At 44.8% G+C, this 21592-nt stretch overlaps 1 protein-coding gene across 2 annotated transcripts in view; it reads left to right on the forward strand.

The window, feature by feature from the left end:
* The window catches only part of TINAG (tubulointerstitial nephritis antigen), a 1051371-nt gene that overhangs the window by 850369 nt on the left and 179410 nt on the right, over window positions 1-21592 (forward strand). For both annotated transcript variants that reach the window (XM_069606138.1, XM_069606139.1), the window contains exon 6: window positions 3091-3241. In XM_069606138.1, the coding sequence (XP_069462239.1) occupies window positions 3091-3241 (151 nt within the window). The remainder of the gene's footprint in view (window positions 1-3090; window positions 3242-21592) is intronic.

Below are 21592 nucleotides of genomic sequence, written 5' to 3' on the forward strand. Positions count from 1 at the left end.
GATTTGTTTCTGCAACAGTATTTTTTTGTCTGGGTTGTATTCTTTCCTCCATTCCAGTTCCATCTTTGTGTTGTCCTTTTTCATGGTGTTTAGTAGTGGGGTGAACCATTTTGCTATTGCCCTTTTTTTGGATGAGGTGAATGTTTTTTCCAGGGCAATCTTATCCATTGTATCAGCAATCCATTTGTGTAGTAGCTCCGCTTTCCCGTCTAGGTCAGCCAGCTCTAGTTCTATAGTTGAGGGTTTGGTCATCTCCAGTTGTTCGAAAAGGGTTGCTTGCTTTGATGCTTTTCAAGTTTCTTTTTGTGGTGGTTGTGAGTTTAGGGGTTAGGGTGCAGACAGAGGTGGTAGTCTGATCACGAATGGGATGATGAGATGGTCGCTCCACAGTATTTGTATCGGTGGTGCAGTGGTGATAAGATTTTCCCTTGGCAAAGATTGCATTGAGGGTGTGTCCTGCCAAGTGTGTTGCCCCTTTGACCAGCTGTCGTAGTTTCATGGTTGTATGTTATTCAATCAGTGAGTTTTGGGAGTTGGCATGACTTTCTTCAAACCATATGTTGAAGTCCCCCAGGATGATTAGATGTTAATGCTTGATGGCTATGTTGGTGATGGCTTCAATGAAGTTGTCGACAAAGGTTGCATTGTATGTCGGTGGTCTGTACACGAGGATGAATGTGATGTTGGTTTTTGGGTTTGCTGATAGTTATATGACCATGGTTTCACAGCTGGTGATGTTGAGAGGTTTATCTGTTTTTATTTTCAGGTGTCCTTTGAATGCTATTGCGATGCCTACTCCTTTTTTATTTTTCCTGTTTACTTGAAGGCATTTGAAGTTGGTTGGGAGGCAGCTTCCAAGTGTGATTTTGTAGTTGTCGTCCAGCCATGTTTCGGTAATGAATAGGATTTCAATGCTGTTGTCACTGAGTAGGTCAAAGATCTCTGTTGAGTGTTTTGACATGGATCTTGCATTTATTAGATTGCAGTGGAGTTTAGCGGTATGGTTTGGCTTGGGCTTTCTTTTAGGGTTCATCTTCTGATCGGTGTTGATGTTTCCTTTCTGGTCAATCTCTAGTTAAGGTGTTGGTACAGTTGCGTCTGTGTCTTTGAAAAGTTCTTCTAGCTTCTGTCTTGGGTTTTCGTTTTCATCAGGTTCTTCTTCCAAGAGTTGTGGGTGTAGAGTGGAAGTTCCTCTTGTTTTGGTGATGTAAGGTGTTGTTGCGTCTATTATGATTTTGCTATTTCTAGTGTTGTCCATCTTTCTTCTGCATGGTTGTGTTTTGTTGTCTGCTGTTGCTGATTCTAGCGTTGGGTTGGTTCGTTCTGGTGACCGGTTGTTTGCTAGGTATGGAGTTAAGTAGAGGGATTTGTCTCTTCTCTCAGCATTGGTTTGATTTTCGTTCCTGTCTGTGGGAGTGTGTTCTGCAGTTGTGAGTCGTTGTTGCTGTTCTGGTGTGTTTGTTCTCCATCCCTGTCATCCATCTTGGTCCAAACCTCATCTTTCCCAATTTTGCAAACAGGAAACCCTGCCCTAACCTATGCCTTTTCTGCATCCAAAGACAGGAGCATCGGTTCTTCTTCATCTTCTTTTAAGGATGCCATTAGGTCTAAGGTCTTTCTAATGTTACCAGTACCTTCACATCCACAGACAAACCTCACCTGATCCGTATGAATCAGCCTGGGCAAGAGGCAGCTCAACAGCTGTTTTGCTAGGATGCAAGTAAAGACCTTTCTGTCGCAGATCAGCAAAGATATGAGACTATATAAGCTGCAGTCATCTCTATTATATACAGAATAGACTTATCCTTGGCCTCAAGCCCAGGGACCGCATCTCCCTGGCTCTGAAATTCCTTCACTGGCTCCACGTGGCTGAAAGAATCAAATTCAAGACCCTCCGCATTGTCCACAAGGCTTTCTGGGGCCTGGGACATTCTTACCTTCAACGTTGCCTTCCTAAATACTGTCCTTCTCGAGCCCTCTGCTCTTCTTCCTCCAACCTTCTGCCAGTGAGCCGGTTCACCAAGCAGAGATTTGGAGGGAGATCCCTTTCCTCAGCAGGTGCCTCCCACTGGAACAGCCTCCCTGCCACACTCCGTCTTGAGCCTGAAATTCTCAAGTTCTGAAAACTCCTCAAGACCTTCCTCTTCTCCTCTTCCTTCTCTCTCTAACTACCCTGTTAACCTAGCTCTCTACTCTTCCTTCTCTCCCTCCTTCCATACAGTTTATTGACTGGCCGCCTGGTGTACCTCAGAGTCTCACACGTCCCAGGCACCCCTACCAGTCCTTCTGTACTTGCCACAAGGCCCTACACCCCACTGCACTTATAAAACCTTGAGAGCTTCTCTACTGACTGGGCGCACTTGTTCCCCTACCCCTCCCTTGCACACCCCGTGCCTGCACGATCTGAACAGCCTTGCCTGAAGATTGTTTCTGTCTGTTTCTCCCTTGTCTTCGCCCCTTAATGTGCACTTGAAAAAAGCACAGAATCGCCAGCAGGCCTATTTGCTGTATCTAAACTGTTAAATGTGTAATATTAACTTAATATTCATGTGCAGACCACATATTGTCTCAGAAATTCAAAGGCTCTGAGCAACTGTTGTTTTTCCCTGTGTTCCTTCCCTGCTTGAGCGCTTTGAAACATTTCCCTGTGTATATGCGCTATATAAATAAACATTACCATACCATATGTATTAGGACGTGGGGGCTGTCCCAAATCGCCTTATACAGATTAAATTCTCTTCATTTCACGCAGTGTTGCAATTTCTGGGAAATTCCTCAATGTATTCTATGGGATCGTTTCACTGTTGTTCATCTTCTTCATTGTGCTTTTTTTAGTACTTTTTTTCCTGAAATTATCTGCCTGACGTTTATTATCTGAATCTGATGCCTTGTTTGCCTGATGTTATGAAAAACTATATACACACCTTAATATATATATAATATGTGGCTACAGTTTAATGAAGTAGAATGTGTTTACTTTGATTAGATGATTTGAGGGTGGAGAGAGAGAAAAAAGTGTCAGTATTACATTTAGATGATAGATGGCATTTAACATATTCTAGTTTTAAATATTTGGTTTTCAAAAAACAGGTGTTGCAGCAGATCGAATTGCAATTCACTCCAACGGCATCTTCACCGGAAATCTGTCTCCGCAGAATCTCATATCTTGCAGTAGCAATAACCAGTACGGCTGCAATGGCGGAAGTGTTGATAGTGCCTGGTGGTACCTGAGAAAACACGGGTAAGTAACTCTCCAATCAGCATTACGGTGTGTTCTATTATATTGCGATGTGGAAAGCCTGATTTGAATATTTGGAAAAGCTACATGAATTATCAGTTAAAAAAAACTAAAAATGAAAATGTAGTGAACATGGTTAAGAACTCATTTAAGGAGCCAGAAACAATCCTTCCACATAGCCATGCAATGTGTGTATTCCAGGCTACATTACTATGTGAGAATCCATGATTTAAACAAAATATTGTTTTAGAATATATACGAATTTGCTCAGTATATAAATGGAGCATCAGTCCTACCCTGGGACTCAAGGCGCACAATGTTGCGGCTGGCCATGGACTGCCCAGCAATCATTATGGCTGGAGCTGGGCCTTTTGCTTCCCTCTAGCACCGCAGTGCCAGCGAATGGGCCCAATGGGCATGTCCTGCTGCCATTCCCAGTGGGCATCCTCAGCAACACACAGTGTCCACTGGCCGTGCCCTGCTGCTAGGCACAGCATCCACTTTGACCTTTTTGCATGCTGGAGACTAGAAGGGCGTTTAACAGGCCAATATTCTCATTATTGGGTGTGATGACGGGCCATAGAACAAAATTAATCAGTGAAACCATATGGTAACCCAGTTGCAACACCTGTCCAGAAGCAAGCAGAACAGAACATTAAACCAGCTGTTTTTTGAAGGTCAGGGTTGTGCACATCTCTCTGGCCACCTCTTGTCCTCCCTAAATTGGTGGCGAACCCAGAGAGCTGCAGGTTGCCCCCCGCCTCTCCCCCCGGTTTCATTTTTGCATTGTGGTGTGCTGGTGCTCCCTTCTAAATGTATATGTCACAATGAGGTACCCTCAACAATCTTGCTTCTCCCAAAACCAATCGAATGGCTCTCTTTACTTTCGATATGCTGTTACCTGCATTGCAGGGAAAGAGTAATACATGATTGCTCCAAGATGGTTTGTTATCAGAGCACCTATTGTGCATCATGGACATTACAAAAGCGGTCATAATGGATTACCAGTCCTTCTTTATACTACAAAAGGCATATTCACACAGTAAGCCTCCATGCATTCTTGGTGTGTATTATCCCAGGATGCTTCAACGATAACTTTACGATGCCTGAAGGGGCTATGGTCATGATGGCCAGGAAAGGCCGAGGAATAATTTGGTGAGATAATGAGTGTGACATGCAACAACAACCAGGAAAATAGACATCATATGGCAAACAGAGTGAGTGAGTGACCAACATGGAAACTCTCCAGGAAAACAACTAAAAACATGCAAACACAGAAGGACATACACGAGAAGTAAGAGGGAGATAGAGACAAGAACAGTGACACCCAAATCAGCATCAGAGATTCTTCTACACAGATTCAGTCCACCCCTCAGTCAATAACAGAGTGAGCGAACCTGAAACAGACCCGGAGGGTGACAGTCAAAGAGGGACGCCCACAATCAGTCACACAGCTAGAGATCCAGCAACACCCATTATCAGTTAGAGAGAGGGAGACAACACTAGTGAGAAACCAAGAAGTGGGACATCCACAGAAATGCAAAGAGCAAGAGGGTCAAATATAAATAGGAACAGAGACAGTGGGCGAACAATGCAGTGCTAGACAGAGAGACAGAGAAAGCGAGAGAGGGAGAGAGAGAGCAATATGGAGAGAGAAAGAGGAGAGAAAGCGAGAGAAAGAGTTATATATATTTATATAGGGAGAGCTAGAGAGAGAGAGAGAGAGAGAGAGAGAGAGAGAGAGAGAGGGATTCTCAGAGATATACATAAGGAGAAACATGAGACACTTAGAGGGGTTCAGACAAGGAAACAAGTACATGTACTAAGAGAATGCACACTTAGAGCCAGAGAGAAACCCCCCACAATGAGTCATTGACACAAATAATGGTTGTCATTCTTTGTGTTTGTGACACAAATATAGCCTGCATACAAATATAAGAACATGCACAGGCAGTGATTATCAGAGACAGTCACCGAGAAAGAAATCCAAGGACAGCATAAAAGAGAAGCACCTACAGGGAAAGTGAGAGACATACAACGACAGCCATAGCTAAAGGCGTCTAGAGTCAAAAGCCACATCCAGCCAGTCACAGCTGGATCTCTTATGGTTAGAAACAGAGAATAACACACGCAACGTAGGAGCAGAAGCAGCAAGCCTATAGGAAGACTGCTAGAGCTAACCACATTTATTTAAGAACTGTGTGTAATTTCGAGAACAATTGAGAGAGAGAGAAATACTGGGGGAAAACCTAACTGTGGCACAAAAGGAGTCATTCAGAGAATGGCACCAAGACCTGTGGTGCAACACCACAATAGACCTCAGCAGATTTAGAAAAAGGAGGGAGGACACCGAAATCTACACTCATATGATACCTTAAACCAATCTAAGAGACTGATATCAACAGCAGGAAATACCCTTCGAGAGGACAGAGCGAGACATAGGTGCTCTGAAAAAAGTCATGTACTACCGCAGGGACAGTCAGAGCAAAATACGTGAATAGATAGAGAGACACCCAGCTAACGCGAAAGGAAGACATCAAGAGGGCGTCCCAGATTATGCACGAGGACATCACAAGGCCTATAGTGAGATCCAGAAAGTCAGCCAGAGAGAAAGCAAGCGGCAAGAAGCAGACACAAGGAGCATCCACATACTGAGACCGCCACACTAAAAGATACCCAGAGACGGAGACACCAGATATATAAAGACACATTTTAAATTCAAACGCAAAGTGAGAAATCGATAGACATCCAGAGCAAACCCTGCATAGAAGCGCACTGAGGAACAAAGACATCTACACACGGATCAACCGGTTACTCATGGAATTTGCAGAGTTATGTGGAAAAAAAACAGCCATAAGTGTAGACACTTAAAGAATGTCACAGCTCTGTGCGTGTTGGAAATGTCACAGGGACACCGCAATACCCAAAGAAATGCACATGTTTTGTATGAAGTATTGTATCGAATTTTCTATTTTCATAACAGTTTCTGCCTTTTATCCAATGTCAACTTATCTTTATTTACCAAAGACTCCCCCCACGCCCAGTTCCCTCTCTTTCATTCTTATGAACAGATCAACAGGAAAAAAAAAAACCAACACAGCAGTTGCAAATAACAAGTCAACATGTTTTTAAGTCTACTGAATGGACTTCTCAGGCAGGTAGATATCCCAATGTCTCCTGTCAACATGGACATGATTTTTGGCTGGCCCTCTTCATGCGGCGTGCACATTGAGCTTTTCTTTAATTTCTTAGTTGCTGCTTGCCATTTCGCTCCTGTGAATCTCCTCCGGCAATTTTACCGTATACGCCCTATTATTATTACCTTAAGTGACGATTTTCATGTTATTTTTCATATTATTGTTAATACCATAAACCTAGCTTAAGAGCAGCAGAGTATTTTCCAACATCTGGAAGCTAGTGTTGGGCATGGCATCTTTGGGCAGTAGCACCGGCGGCGGAAGGGCAGACACATCGGCATCTTCCCATTCTGGAAGTATCGACGGAGGAGTCACAGTTTTTGTGTTTTGAAGAACTGTACGATGGCAGCGGTGTACTAAGCTTGCAGCGGGATAGAGTTTTAGAAGTTCAGGGTCTGGCCAGCTTTGAACTCCAACATTTTGATGGATTTGCAATGGGAAGTGCAAGAGCCACCATAGGTGTGGGCTGTAGCCACCAGCTATGCCATTCAGGATGGCTCTGTAGATGATGCAAGCAGTTTTGGATAGAATCCTGGTTGGGAGGAGAAGCCAGTCAAGATTGAACAGTGAGGGAGAGATGTGGTCAAATTTGCAGAGATCTCTAATGAGGCATGGCTGTGGCATGGCAGACGGCCTTGAGGGTTGTGAGATGCATGGCTGGAAGCTCAGTTAAGAGTGTGCTTCCCTCTTCAATATGGGAGACTTTGAGAGCCTGACCACCATGAGGCAGTCTCATGGGGAGATGAAGGGTTTATTTTATAGAGTGTGGAAATCTGCAGCCATCCATTTGCGCTTTTTTGGCTATGTGCTTTTGGAAGGAGAGGCTGCGATTAACAATAAAGCCTAGGGATTGGGCATGCTGTTGTTTGACAAGAGGATTGATGGGGATTACTTCAATCATGTTGGCGTTAAGCTTAACATAGGCATTTGATATCTAGGTTTGGATGGTGGTTAGGCATTTACTGAGGCGGGTGGTGTCCTGGGGGTTTAGGAATATTCCCAGAGGTTCCATTCATTCTAGGCTAGGTTGCACTATATTAATCCAACACATACATAAAGGCTCCTGTTCAAACGCAGATAAAGGGCTTCTGATAACAACCACGGTCTATGGTTCTACTTGTGGTGATCACCAGTCTGCGGTTTAGGCCCAAGCAATGGAACACCTTTCCCCTAAAGCTGAGGCTTGAACCTGACCATCCGAGCACCTGCTCAACACAATTTGCACCTGGATGACCAAAATCAAGAAATAACCAACACATACAAAAATTGCAGCGATTGAATCACATTTTGCTAGCATGACAAACAGCAAAGGTCTTCCGGCAGCACCACCATAGGAATCACACTCGGACCTAACAAACAACAGGAAACAAATGTATTAGAACACACAGATGGCAGCCACTTGAACTTAGCACTCCACAGTATCCAGGATAAAGAAAACCCACAACACCACGTGAAACACGATGTAAAGCCATAACACCATGTTCCCTAGTCATCGTAGAATGGCATGCCATACAGACACAAACCTGGAGCGCCACTGCCTTTGGAAAACCTGACACACACTCAATAAGAATATCTCACAAGAGGAGCAGAAGAAAAAAAACTAACAAACTGGAACACACTCACAGGATTATGCCCATTGAACTGACCCAAAAGCACACCTGGACCAGTACATGGCTCAAGCACAGCCCCTTAGAACAAAGATTAATGAGCCCATTTCCCTTGAAACATGACACAAACCAAAAACCTTTGAACAGAAACACTCTCTCAAAAACAAGACAACCAAGCCCATCAAACCAACTTCTTGTGCAAACGACACGCAACTAAATTAACCTCTTATATCATCCACCCTCGCTCAAAATATGCACACCAACCCGTCAATTCAAATAGCTAAGCTAAACCCTTAACCCTCATAACATAGTCACAATGCTACATGTTACCTCCGACGCCTCCCTGACACCGGACTCAATGACTACAGAAGCATGTAAGTGTCAATTCCTTCTTTATTATCCAGTATATGTACCATGCAGGCTACAGCCAAGATCATATTCCTCGGATACTGGCACCCACCACTCAGCCTAGCTACCAGTATCCAACTTCACTTCAACGATAACTTACAACGGTCACCCACAGAACTCCAGAACTCCACCCACCAGCATTCCACAATGGACATCATCAGAAGGTCAGACACACACATGCACCATACTCGGGTCACGCTGACCAATACAACCACTCCCACTCCCTTCCAACCGGACACAAATGAATAGTGAGTAAAGAGAAAGGAGAGGAGATCCTCCCACAGCTGTCAAAAAATAACAAGAACCTTACATAGACACAGAAAGAACTACAAGTAATGGTACTGTAAGGGTGCAGAAGGAAACAACGGACCACGTGGGCTCATTCTGGTGCTCTAAACCTTTATTTTGTCTGGAAAATCCTGTCTATTCCTAACACTCGGAGCGGTTGCCCTGCCTCCAACTAAACTAAGGAACTGTCAAGATGTCCAGAAATGAAATGTCCACTGTCCCAGGTCAAAACCCTACTGCTATCCCTTAGACTAAAAAAGAAGAGTATTAAGGAAACAAAATGTTTTCACCTAGAGAATTACTCCCTTCTCTTGGTGCATACAAAAATAAAGTTCTTCATCAATCTTCACCAGGGGCTATGACTCCCTTCCCCTGGTTTTTGTCTTTCCAAAACACACACACAATCCTATTTCAGGGGGCATGACTCCTTTCCCTTTTTTTCGGTTTCTCCAATGTCCACCAAACAACTTTTACCAGGGGGAATGTCTCCCTTTCCCTGGTTTCTCTTGGCCAAGTTCAACAAACCTCTCTCTAGAGGAATGACCCCATACCCAGACTTAGCTTGACAAAGTTCACACACACACACCAGGGGGAATTACTCCCTTCTCTTGGTTCTGGCCTCTCATAGCGAAGTTCAACAAACACATACCAGGGGCAATGACTCCCTTCCCCTGGTTGCAGCTCCTTGTATCAAAGTTCAACACTAATCATTAATATCACCAAATGGAGTGATTCCATTCCCCTGGTTTCGTGTAATCCACATGACTATGTATGGCCACAATGATTGCCTCCCTTCCTCTGACTTTCTGAATGCAGTTCCAAATGTCTTCAGGGGAATAACTACCTTCCTCTGAACTTGAGTGAAAAGCTTCTGGCAAATGCCTTTCAAAAGCTTTTTTCAAGTTTGTTGGGTACCAGGCCCTAGTTTGGTGTCTTTATGTGCCTATCAGACCTGGTATACTCTCCTGCCAAGTGCTGCATTGAAGCGGCTGATTTGCCTCATGATTTTCACTACTTCGATTTGGGTACCAGACCCTGCTCTTGTTTCTGTCTTTCTCTAGCAAACTTGGTATACTTTCCTGCCAAGTACTGCTTCCGAGAGGATGATTGGCCTCTTGCTTCTTGCTATTACCTCTCTGCTGAACAGACTTGGTTTACTCTCCTGCCAAGTACTGTGATGAAAAGGACGGTATTTCAGTGTGTTATATCCACACAGGATTGCAGCCTCCCATGTGGTTCTGCCCCTACCGGTCACTGTGCATTTCCCATTTCCTTCTGTACTTGCGGAGCGCTCAGCTGGTTCTTCCTGGTGTCTTTCTGTGCTCTCGTTTTTTGCCTAGCAGTCTCTGTGTCTAAAAGCCTCTCTTCTCCTATTCTCAGACCCTGCTTCTCTCAATGGTGTTTATGCCACCCTGGCTTGGTGCACCACCGTCCTTCAGGCTTCTTTTCTATACCAGACTTCGCCAACGTCATTGGGTAAAGGAGCGCCAGTATCCCGGTGATACTGGGATCAGACTATTATTGGCTCTCTCTTGGCCTCGCAAGCATCTCCTTTGAACTTCGCGTGCTTCGTGGTGCATTGTCATGAGGGGCTTCTTATCTCTAAGTTGTAGTCCTTCATTGGTTTTTATGGTGGATGGGAAGCCACACCTCTGCAGAGGTCTATACCGCTCTGGTTCTCTCTGGGCTTCACTCTTTATGATTCCGGGTCTACCTCGTCCCAGTACTTACATTGCTGGCAAACTTTATACTGTGGATGATCCTTTTCATGCCAGTACTTGAGTATGTCACACTACTGATATTGTAAACAATCTTCTTTGTCCCAGTCCTATTAAAAGGAGAAGGAACATCAGTTAATATGTCTACTTCAGCATTTTTTATAACTTTAGTAGTTAACAAATAAGAGCAAGGGAGGTGACAATAGCATACTGTGGCATTTTCAGAAGAATTCTTCACAGCTCTTATAGTCTTCAAGGTTGCAAGTGGAAGAGGGTGAGTGAGTTTACTGATGGGTCAATCATCCTTTAACCCCAAAGGGCTTGATGTTACCATTGCCCTGTTAGGTGGAGGTTTAGAGGGGCCCTTCGCCAGATCAACATCCTTGTCCCCAGGATGGGATACTTCCCCGTGAGGTCCTTCCATATGTCACCACCCCTAGGGGTACTATTGGGTAGCAGCCTCCCCTCCCGAACCTCATGGGAAGGGGTTCCCCTGTGGGAAGATGTGACGTGACAGTACCCACACCTGATGCTCATTTGGGAACGAACAGCAACAGAAAATAACCTAGCAGGGCAACCCTAAGGACTGGAGAGGGCATGAGACCTCGACAGAACATAACATGCCTCCAATTAGAACATATCCTATCATGCCTCCACACACAAATGCGTCAACAACATCCCAAAAGGATGTACTCATACTTCCACAGCCACATCCACCCTAGCTCCACAACATGCGTACACCACAATAAGCTTATACAAACATACCACACACCTACACAGACATACCACCACACTCTTTCCCATCCAAAACTAAATTAGACATGTCCCTACAATGAGCCCTCAAACCATTCTTGCCTTATTTACAGCCAAACCAATTACTACCTAATATGAACACACACTGCCACCATAACAGGATGATCCCCACTTGAAGCAATAGAGTACAACTGCCACCCATGCCTAAGAGATGAGCTGAAGCAGTCTCAAGCACTGTATGACAACCAGAAGGAGCCCAAAGTTCACCACCTCCCACAACACCCACACAACCAGAATGAAGGACCTGTAGGTCATGTGCACACACCTACAAGGCACCCCTACAAAAGACCCTGGAGGTCACTAATTGAAAAGGAGGCATCCTGAGTTATCCCACTAAGCTTCCACCTAAAAAACAGGTGAACTCAAGGGTTTCACAACACTAAAACCAATGATTGTGGAAAATCTCCATCCACAACAATGCAACACAGAATAAACAAATTACAACCCAACCGGATTGACCACTGAAACCTGCGACCATGGCAATATTTCACAGCATGCAACACCAAACAGTAATGGGAATCCTTCATCCATAGTATAAGGTTCACAAAACACACCCCTGCAACCACAACATGCAACACTCAATTGTAATAGTGTTGACTAAACCCAACCTGCAACTGTGGGAATCCTACATCCACAACACCCTTACCAGAAGTTATGAAAATCCCTAAACTTCCTGGAGCAAGGAGAGGAAAAAAATATATCCCCACCAACCGCTGCCTCGGAAGGAGAACAGCCAACCTCTGCCAATAAGGTTACCACAAAGCAATGAACCTCTGCGGCTGTGCGTAATCACAACAAGTCAAAAAATCTAAACACTAACACCCACAATGCATATCACCACAACTGAAAACACTAGTCTATTGATATGCCAAATGCCATAAGTTCTTTGACAGACACATATTCACAACACATTAGAATAAAAAAATACCTTAGTACACCACTCACATGATTCCCCCTTCATCAGGCTGCCATGTATATAATAAGTATGCTTCCCATATTCACTACACAACACAAATATTAATGATATCCAACATTCTATGTAGGTAAAACACATGGGTGACCTCCACCCACTCCCTAGATATAACAGACTTACCCCTGAAAGTATGAGATATTCGAAAAGCTGATCATGCCATACAACATGGCATTCATACATTTGAAAGGCTGAACATAATAAGTGGCATGGTCATCCTCCATCTACACCAAACCGATGACACATAGAAGGGCGACGGTCATACTCGCCTGGATGCTTACCATGACTAGCATTACACAAAGCTGCATTAACAATAAGCACATAATATGAATCTAAGTGATTTTCCCGCGGCTGAAACTACCACAGGCGAAACGTTCGCATGAGAAAGGTGCGAACTACCAAATGTTTGCACCTTTCTCTTGCAAACACACATACATGCTCACACCCACACAAACAACACATTGATAACACCCCCCCCACCCACACCCTCAGCACACCCCCACCCCAACATAATCAAACCCCACTTACCTTCATCTTCACGCTGGGTTCCTGCAGTGCCAGTTCCCTTTCACATCCGTGATCGGGAACTGGTGCCACAGGGTCTATTTCTTTTTTTTTTGGTTTAAACGGAAGGCTGTGGGGGTGTCCCCCGCATCCCCTGCTCACTATACCATGAGCGGGGCAATGCAGAGGACACCCCCGCAGCCCCATTTCTTTTTACAATGCTACCACCAAAGGTTCAAATTTTTGGTGTTCCAACCTTTGGTGGTAGCATTTTTAGAACTTTTGGTCGTTGCAACCATTTTTTTTCAGTTAAATCGTCCCATACCCACAATTTCACTGTGGGAATCCTTCATCCATAGCAATAACATTAAAATTCATGAAACACGATATCTCGAGCATTTGAATCATGCAGCCACAACAAAATAGCAATCTTGGACGTTGGAAGTATACCCCGACACATTGCGTGCGATGAACAATTTCTGTGAACACATGGAACACGCACATTCCTCCTCCCCTAACCCTGGATAATACATACCAAGAGGAAACATCATTCAGAACAATTCAGTGGAGTTAGCAATTAACATTTTGTGTAGTACCCCACAGTGAAAATGAACATTTGCGGCAACAGCGCCTAAAATACACCACTAGTATGCAACACTGGGAAAGACACAATAATATCCCCAACATTTGCAAGCATTGAACATAGCCACAAAATCAACTGCATCACAATGATGCAGAGCAGATGGGAATCACATTGAAGAATTCAAGCAGATGTTACGCTCACCTGGTATCCACAGGGACGCCACCCAGCCGGGTTACTCGCTGGTATGCTTCTCAGCTTTGCCCAGATGTGGTCTGCGGGGAGGGTTCTGCCTGAAAATACAGGAGGACTGTGTTCAAGGCTGACCGACCGGGGTAAGTATCCTCCCTCCACCCCTGTATGATTTCAGCCCCTCTGGGACCCTCTCCTCACCTTGTGGTAGAGTTAGGCGTGCTCTCCGTCCTGCCATCTTTGCAGGGGCGCATTGTCTTTCATGGGCGTGTGCGGTCCAGTTACTTCACTGACGCTGGCCCGTTTGATATTGTTCAGGTAGGTCTTATTGCTCTTCTTTAGTTCTGTTGCTTTCCTGCATGCCTTTCTTTGTTTAACATGTCTCTTTTTTTCTCCCTTAGGTATGCAGAGCTTCAGCGCGGCAAACTGGCTTGGTTGAGTCCCGCTGGTTAATGATGGCGTATTAAGAGCACTATTATGCGGTAAGTAAGTGCTATGCGCAGCGCTGCAAAGTCTTTCCTTTGCTAACCTGTGTTTTCCTTCCTTGTAGGTCACGGTGCCAGCCGAGAGGCGACCAGCCAGATAAGCCTTTTGAGCAGTTCGTAACTTGCAAATGTCTCTACTGCTTTCTTCAATGTTGCCTCTATCTTCCTCTTTCAGGTCGTTCTGTCCGGGAGGCGTGCAGATTCCCCCTCCTACTATTGCCATCTCCACAGTACTACTGCTCCCTTCACCACACTACTACTCATCTCTCCGCCACATTGCTAATAGTCCTTCCTGCACACAACCTCTGCTCCCTCATACATCCAAATACTTCTCCATCCTACACACACACTACTACTACTATTCTGTACTCCCTCCAAGTGGTAACGCTCCCTCCTCCACACTAATACTAATCCCTCCTACACAATACTACTATTCTGGCACGCTCCATTAACCCAGTACCATACACTTTAAACTCTCTCACTCCTTTGACTTACCAGCCACACTCACCAAACTAACAAACACTCTCACATTGCAGTACCACTTCCACTCACTAACTAATACCTCTCCTTCTCTCACCTTCAGACTTCATCCTGCATTCTGCTGGTCTCCTTATTGTCCACTTCCTCCACCCCTGATTTCACCCAAATAACCCACACTGCCTACTTCCTATTGCCTCCTTACATCCTCCTCACTCCTCCTTCTCCCAGCATTGGTTTTCTGTTCCTAGCCAATCTGTCCCTGCCTTCCCGGTCCTGGGTGGGTTGAAGGAAACAAAAGTTGTAAATAGTGGGCTAAGGCCCAGCCACTTTATCAGTGGGGGTCTAGAGAGATTGGTGCTCATTGCACGGGCTTGCCATTGCTCTCAGCAGTCCCACAAGGTCCTTCTGTCAGAAGTGCATGGACATTGCAGCTTTTCTCTCTCCACGCTGCGTATCACTTTAGACTGTGGTGAAGTGTTGCATGGGTGCTGCAGCTTTCCTCTCTTCCGCTGGTTAGTGATCGGGTTTCAGCTTTCTTGTTTTTGATATAGGGCATTTGATAATGATTCTCATTTTCATTCTTCTTGCTGTTTTCTTGCTCCGATGATGTGTCTTGAAAAAAACAGAAAAACAAGCAGGGCTGGGCGAAATTGTTAGATTCCGTTCCGCCAGCTGTGGATGCAAAATCTGTCCAATTTCATTCTGCTTCAACCCAATCCACTGTTCCGCCACCCCCACGTATCGAAAAGAGTGGCACAAAGTTTTTCATGCCACTGCTCGATCTGAAAAGAGCTGTGCAAATGTTCTCATGCCACTGCACAAACCAGAAACAGCTGCAGACAGTTTCTCGTACCTCCACGCAAATCTAGTACAAATAAAAAAGAGCAGCACGAAGGTCTAATCGAGTTGGTTCATGCGGTCAATATCAGCTTCACCTGAGGCTCCGGCACGTGGTTTGATTGATGGGCAGACCTTGGTCTTGTGGGGTGTGTCCACAGTGGATCTTGACGTCTGGGGTGGCTGTGAGTGGGTCGAATTCCTCTCGCGGTGGGTGCTTGGGTCGTGACATCCTAGGCCATGGTCTGGATGAGAATCGAGGGAAGGGATCAACCCATTTTCCCTCTTCAGGCCCCCCTCTGGTCGACTTGTCGACCACAAAATGATCCACTCTCTTGTCTCCTCGTACTCCCCATACCTTCGTTATTCCGGCCATGTGCCCATACCGGTCCACATGATCTTCAAATGACCAATACATATAAACACATCTGCCACCGGGTTTGCAATAAACCCATTTCCCTACGTAGCTTTTCGGGTTCCTTGGGTTCTCAACCTTTATTGATGGGGGTACAAGTCTGCTTGTACTATCTGCCCGTTCATTCGTTCACATTCCTTAATAATGACTTCTGTCTGATTGTCATCTTCAGCTGGCATTAGGACGTGCATACCAATAATTTCTTCAGCAGTACGTTTGGACCTTTCCTTCCATACTTTATCCCCATCACAAAAGCCATTCCTAAATGTATGCATCCTGCTGTAAACTTAAGACAATCTGAGAGCCAAGATAGAATCCATGACCAAATGTAAGAGAACCAGCTGCCGTCTTTCTTCACTTCCTTTGCTTCTTCTTCCATCTTGGTGTGCATCTTGGCCAGTTGTGACACTGCCTCAGATAGCGTGCCGTTGTCCTCATCTTTGGCCGAAATAAATGTGCAACACAAGCTTCCAATTTTTGCGCAAACACCTCCTTCAATTGCTGTTAAGAGGTTCAGCACATATCTGTTCTGTAGGGCCACCATCCTTATCGTTCTTAGCTCTTCCTTTATTGCGTTGAATCCATTAACCGTTGAATTGATTGTCATCATTAGCTCCCATCTAGTGATCTGAAGCCACTTTGCATTTGCATACGCCTGTACCCCTGGATGTATGATGGAGGAAAAGAACATAACCGCTCTGCTAAATAATCTATGTGCTGGTGGGATGTCGCTTAGGGCAGTTTCTGACTTTCCCCACAGGTAGTTCCCTGTCAGTGGTACACCTTGTCTTTTTACACTTGATAGATGGGCAGTGTCATTCAGTTTCTTTCCTCCTCCATTCTTTAGTGACCTTTTCTGCCTGTTATTGCCTTAATCAATCTTAGGGAAGTTCTCCATGTTAATGTGTTTCTGTGGTACTACCAGTGATGGTACGTTGATGTGTACCATTGTACACACTCCATTCCACAACGGTGCCAGGCTGTGGTATGCCTTCAACCAACAGGCCCAATAGTGATCCATCAGAATTGCTGTTCCTGCACCCCCTCAGGAATCTTTATTGTTCTCTTGCAACCTTCATTTAATCCAACGTCTACTTCTCCATCATGCTGGTAACACAGTGTGGGTACAGTGAGTGGAAGTATAGTTATGGGTCCCTCCTCTTTATCTAACCATGTCACCAGTGCTGCACTCTTTGTCCATTCCTTGTAGCATTTGTCATTTTCTTCTTGTACCGCCATCACCGGAGACTTTGCCAAAGTCAATATCTTGCTTCCACAACTCCGTCCACCCATCCATCCTTATTGTATACCTTGCCATATATTAATATCAGTGGCCTTTCCCAGTATCCTGGTTCTCCAGCAACTTCTTTTGCGTACCACTCTCATGGTAGGTAATTCATTGTAACTTCTTCTGTCTCTCCTTTGTTGGGTCCCTCTGTTATGTAATTGAGCCCTTTAGTCAGTTGCCACTTTTCTTCATACATTGGTAGTGTTTTAATGAAGTTATCTTCATAGGGGTACGTTGACCTTGATTTTCATCTTAGTGTAGCTCTTTTTCCTTGGAATCGCCCACGTGTTTGGAATAATGCTAGATACAACAAGCATTCAGCAGTTGCTGCAGGTACTTCAGTTGCCACAAACATTCTTGAGGCGCTCATGGCGTATGGGATCAACAAGCATACATAGCAGTTGCCCTTAGTCGTATCCTTACCAATTTTGGACATGTGCTTGTACCATATGTTGTTAGAAACATGTGCTGATTCTGTAAGATATGTGTCTACCCCATGTACATCAATAGAGACACTACGCTTATCTCTCTTAATGTTGGGCCCCGTACTACTTGTACCACCTGACACCGTGCTCGTTGCAGCCATGGTAGGGGAGGTGTTAGTAGAGGGAGATGCCATCACGTAAAAAGCATAGCAGGCCTGCCAGACAGTGGCAGTAATCAGACCAGTGGTAAAGAATATCCGTAGCATTTTTATTACAGTTGCTAATACCACTGTCATATCTCTCTTACCTTTGCTGCGGTCCTGCAGCTCCTTTAGTTTAGATGATATAGGTGCCCGCCTGAAAATCTCTCAAAATATGCGTTATTTTGTTAGTATCTTTTAGTCAAGCCCTGCTTATCAAATAATCGTTCAATGCCCAGGCGAAAAGCTGCTCCCACGCTTTCCTTACCGTCTTGATGCTTAGGGCGGGTAGTGCTGCCTGGAGATGTGGGAATGATAGAGCTATTATCATAAGGAACGCGTTATAATATACGCGTATTCTTCTTCTTCTTAAGTATTTTGGCCTTTTTATAATGTATACAAACTGGTGTGACAGTGCTTCTGGGGTGTTATCGTCCGCGGGTAGCGTTTACTCCTGGGCAATGACATATATTTCTTATCTTTCTTATATACACAGTAGCAATACGCAATACCTGCATGTGTGAGACAAAAAGAGAAGAAAACATGCACGTGTTTACACAGTGTTGTGTATTTTGCAAGTTGTTTGACAATGTTCTTCATTAGTTGGTGGTGGTGGGAGTTAATTTTAGGTAGCTCATATGCTTTGTGTGGGATCTCGTGATCATAGGGTTGGCTATGGGTGATTGGTCGATTATGTCCTTTGGGGTATCTAATGTCTGCACTTTTTCGTCATTGTCGGTAGTTTTTGTTGCCAAAGCGTTGGCCCCTTTGCCGAGGTGAAGGTGGGTCTGTGCTTTGTAGGGCTTGATATCGTGGATGTGTGTCCACACGTCTTTTCCCCTGAGTTTCACTGCTCTAGGGGCTATTTTGTCCACCAAGTACGGACCTGTAAATCGAGGATTGTTCCAACTTCTGCCGAAGTTTCGTAGGAGAACCTGGTCTCCTTCTTTTCTGTTCGATCTGTTGAGAGATAAAAGTGGCACTAGTAACCAAGGAAGATACATACTCATGCATTTCTTTACCAAAAACAGTACTTGTGGTATGGCAGTCAGTTGTGGTCGTTGATGGTGGTGTAAGTGGGAAGTACATTTGAAGCCCGATCACTACCTCGTGGGGTGTGAGGTGGTGGGCTGGCCCTTGCCTATTTCTCAACTCAAATAAGGCCAAAGGGAGGCAGTACAGCCAGCTCTTTGTTGTGGTTTGTTGGATCTTTGCTATTTCTTCTTTTAGGAGGCCGTTGAGGTTGTTCGCAGACGCCATTTGCTTCTGGGTGATATGCGCATGCAAACTTATTTTAATTCCCAAAAGGGCGGTTACGTGTTGGAACCGTTCATTGGCAAAGTGTGGGCCATTGTCTGACCTAAGCATACCCCGCACCTCGGGAAGACCTCCCTCACCAGAAATGTGTGGCTGCTCTGAACGTGTCTGCATGGGAGCAGGGATTAGCCTCGATCCACCTTGAAAATGGGCATACTACTACAATCATGTATCTGTAACCTTTACATACATTGATCATGTCAACATAGTCGATGTGTAAGTGCAGGATGGGTCCTTCAGGCCGGGGTATTGTACCTTTGATCACTTGCAGTGTGTGTCTGGCCATAAATTGCTGGCATGTGAGGCAGTTGCTAATGAAATTTGCAACATGTGAGTTTAGCTCGGGACAGAACCATGATTCTTTTGTTCGTGCAGCAATTACTTCTGTATGTGTGGGACCGTGTAATTGGGTTAGGGCTATTTTCAATAGGGCCAGGGGCATCAGAACCTTTCTGGTATTATTCTGTCGCCATAATGCATCCGTGGGGGACATGGTGCATCCTCTTTTAAGCCATAGTTCCTTTTCTGCCATTGTTGCTGCTGCCAGTAATTTCATGATCTGTGTCTCTGGGATGTGTGTGTACCCATCCTTCATCAACATCTGTCTAACCCCCCCCCCCTTATCTTTTTGTTTTTCTGGGAGGGCTCATGTCTTGCCAAAATACGCAGCATGTTTCGCATTTGCATCTGCTGTTTCGTTACCTCTTGATATTGGGTCATCCCCGTTAGTGTGGGCCTGACATTTTACCAATGCTACCTCTTCCGGGTAATTAATTACTTCGATTAGTTCAGCCAGTAGGAGCGCATGTTGTACCGGGGTACCGTCTGCTCTTCTGAATCCCTTTCTTTGCCATTTTTTTAGTCCTGAGTGTACTGTTGATGTAACATATGCACTGTCAGAATACATAGTTACTCTTTTTTCATTGCTTTCTTCTAATGCTAAAATCAGTGCTACTAGTTCCATTGCTTGTGCTGAATAGTGTTGTGGTAATTGGACACACTTCACTGGAATGTAGGACCAGTCTTCCCTCAAACGTACTACTGCTGCTCCTGTTCTTCTTATCCCATTGCTTTGGTCAATTGTTGATGACCCATCTATGTACATTATCTCTCCCCCCTCTAGGGTATTTTCTTCCACCTTCCTGGTGCTTGAGGAAATTTCAATTTCCTGTGTGCAGTCATGTGCATACTCTCCATCTTCCACCACTTCTGCTATGAATCGTGCTGGGTTAACATTACTGCATCTCACTATTTTGAGCTCCGGTCTGGACAGTATTATCTCGTAACCTGTAGCTCGTTGTGTGGTCAGTGTGGATTTTGGCTTATTCAGTATTGCAAAGAGAGTGTGCTCCACGTACAGTGTTGTGGGACATTCCATTGTTATAGAGGAGGATTTTTCTACCACAAATGCTGCTGCGGCTAGGCTCTGTTTGCACAGGAAATGACCCATCATTACAGGATCTAAATGGCCACTGTAAAATGCCACTGGCTGATGTCCCATGCTTGTTTTTTGGGTCAGTGCTGCTTTCATTACTGCAGTATCACAATGTGAAAATATATAGAATTGTTCTTCATAGTTGGGGGTAGCTAGTACTGGTGTAGTTGAGATGGCGTGTTTTAACTCATTGAATGCCTCTGTCATTTCCCTTGTCCATCCCAGCTTCTTTTCTCCCCTCTGTGCTTCTCTAAGAGCCTCAAGAAGTGGTCCTATGTATGAGCTGCAATCAAAGACCCATGCCCTGCAGTAGTTGCAAAGGCCCAAAAACTGCTGCACTTCTCTTATTGTCTGCGGCTGTTGTGTGTTCATTATTGCTTGTGCTCTTTGTCATGCAATGTTCCTTTCTTTCTGTGAAATAATCTGCCCAATATAGAGCACCTGTTCTTGACAGTACTGTAGCTTCCCCTTGTCAACCTTGTATCCTTTCTCAGCAAGCACTGTGAGCATCTTTATAGAGTCCCTTCTGCACTTCTCCTCGGTGGTGCTGCAGATGATGAGGTCATCTACATATTGTAGTACCGTGCTTTCCATTTCAATGTTCCCCAGGTCCATTTGTATTACTCTGTTAAAAATGGACGGTGACTCGCAGTATCCTTGTGGTAGTCTAGTGTGTTTCCACTTTGTGTTGCGGTATGGGAAGCTTGTTAAGTCTTTTGAATCAGGGTGTAGAGGTATTAAGAAGAAGGCATTCTTGAGGACGATCACAGTGAAACGTGACGCCTCTGCTAGTTCCCACACAGTAAAGTAGCTGGGTTAGCTGCTATGGGGTATTTTGCCTCTAGAATATTGTTGAGGGGCCTCAAATTTTGTATAAAACACCATGACCCTCCTTTTGCTTTGTGCACCGGATACACCGCAGTGTTGCACACTGAATCTGATGGTACCAATATTCCTCTATCCACTATGGCAGTTATTGTTTCATAGATCCCTTCATCAGCTTCTTTGGATAGTGGGTACTGTTTCACCATGGGCAGCACTGCACCTTTCTTTAGCTTTATTTTTACTCCTCCAATACTGTTTATGCAGCCTACATCATAAGGACTAGTGGTCCATAAGGAGGCGGGTACTGCAGCTAAATCTTCCTCGTAGAAGGGTACCTGGGTAGTGTCAGGTGCTTCTAGTGCCATTCCTA

This window comes from Ambystoma mexicanum, chromosome 4p (genome assembly GCF_040938575.1).
Source record: "Ambystoma mexicanum isolate Mex_15411 chromosome 4p, UKY_AmexF1_1, whole genome shotgun sequence".
NCBI classification, from domain to species: domain Eukaryota; kingdom Metazoa; phylum Chordata; class Amphibia; order Caudata; family Ambystomatidae; genus Ambystoma; species Ambystoma mexicanum.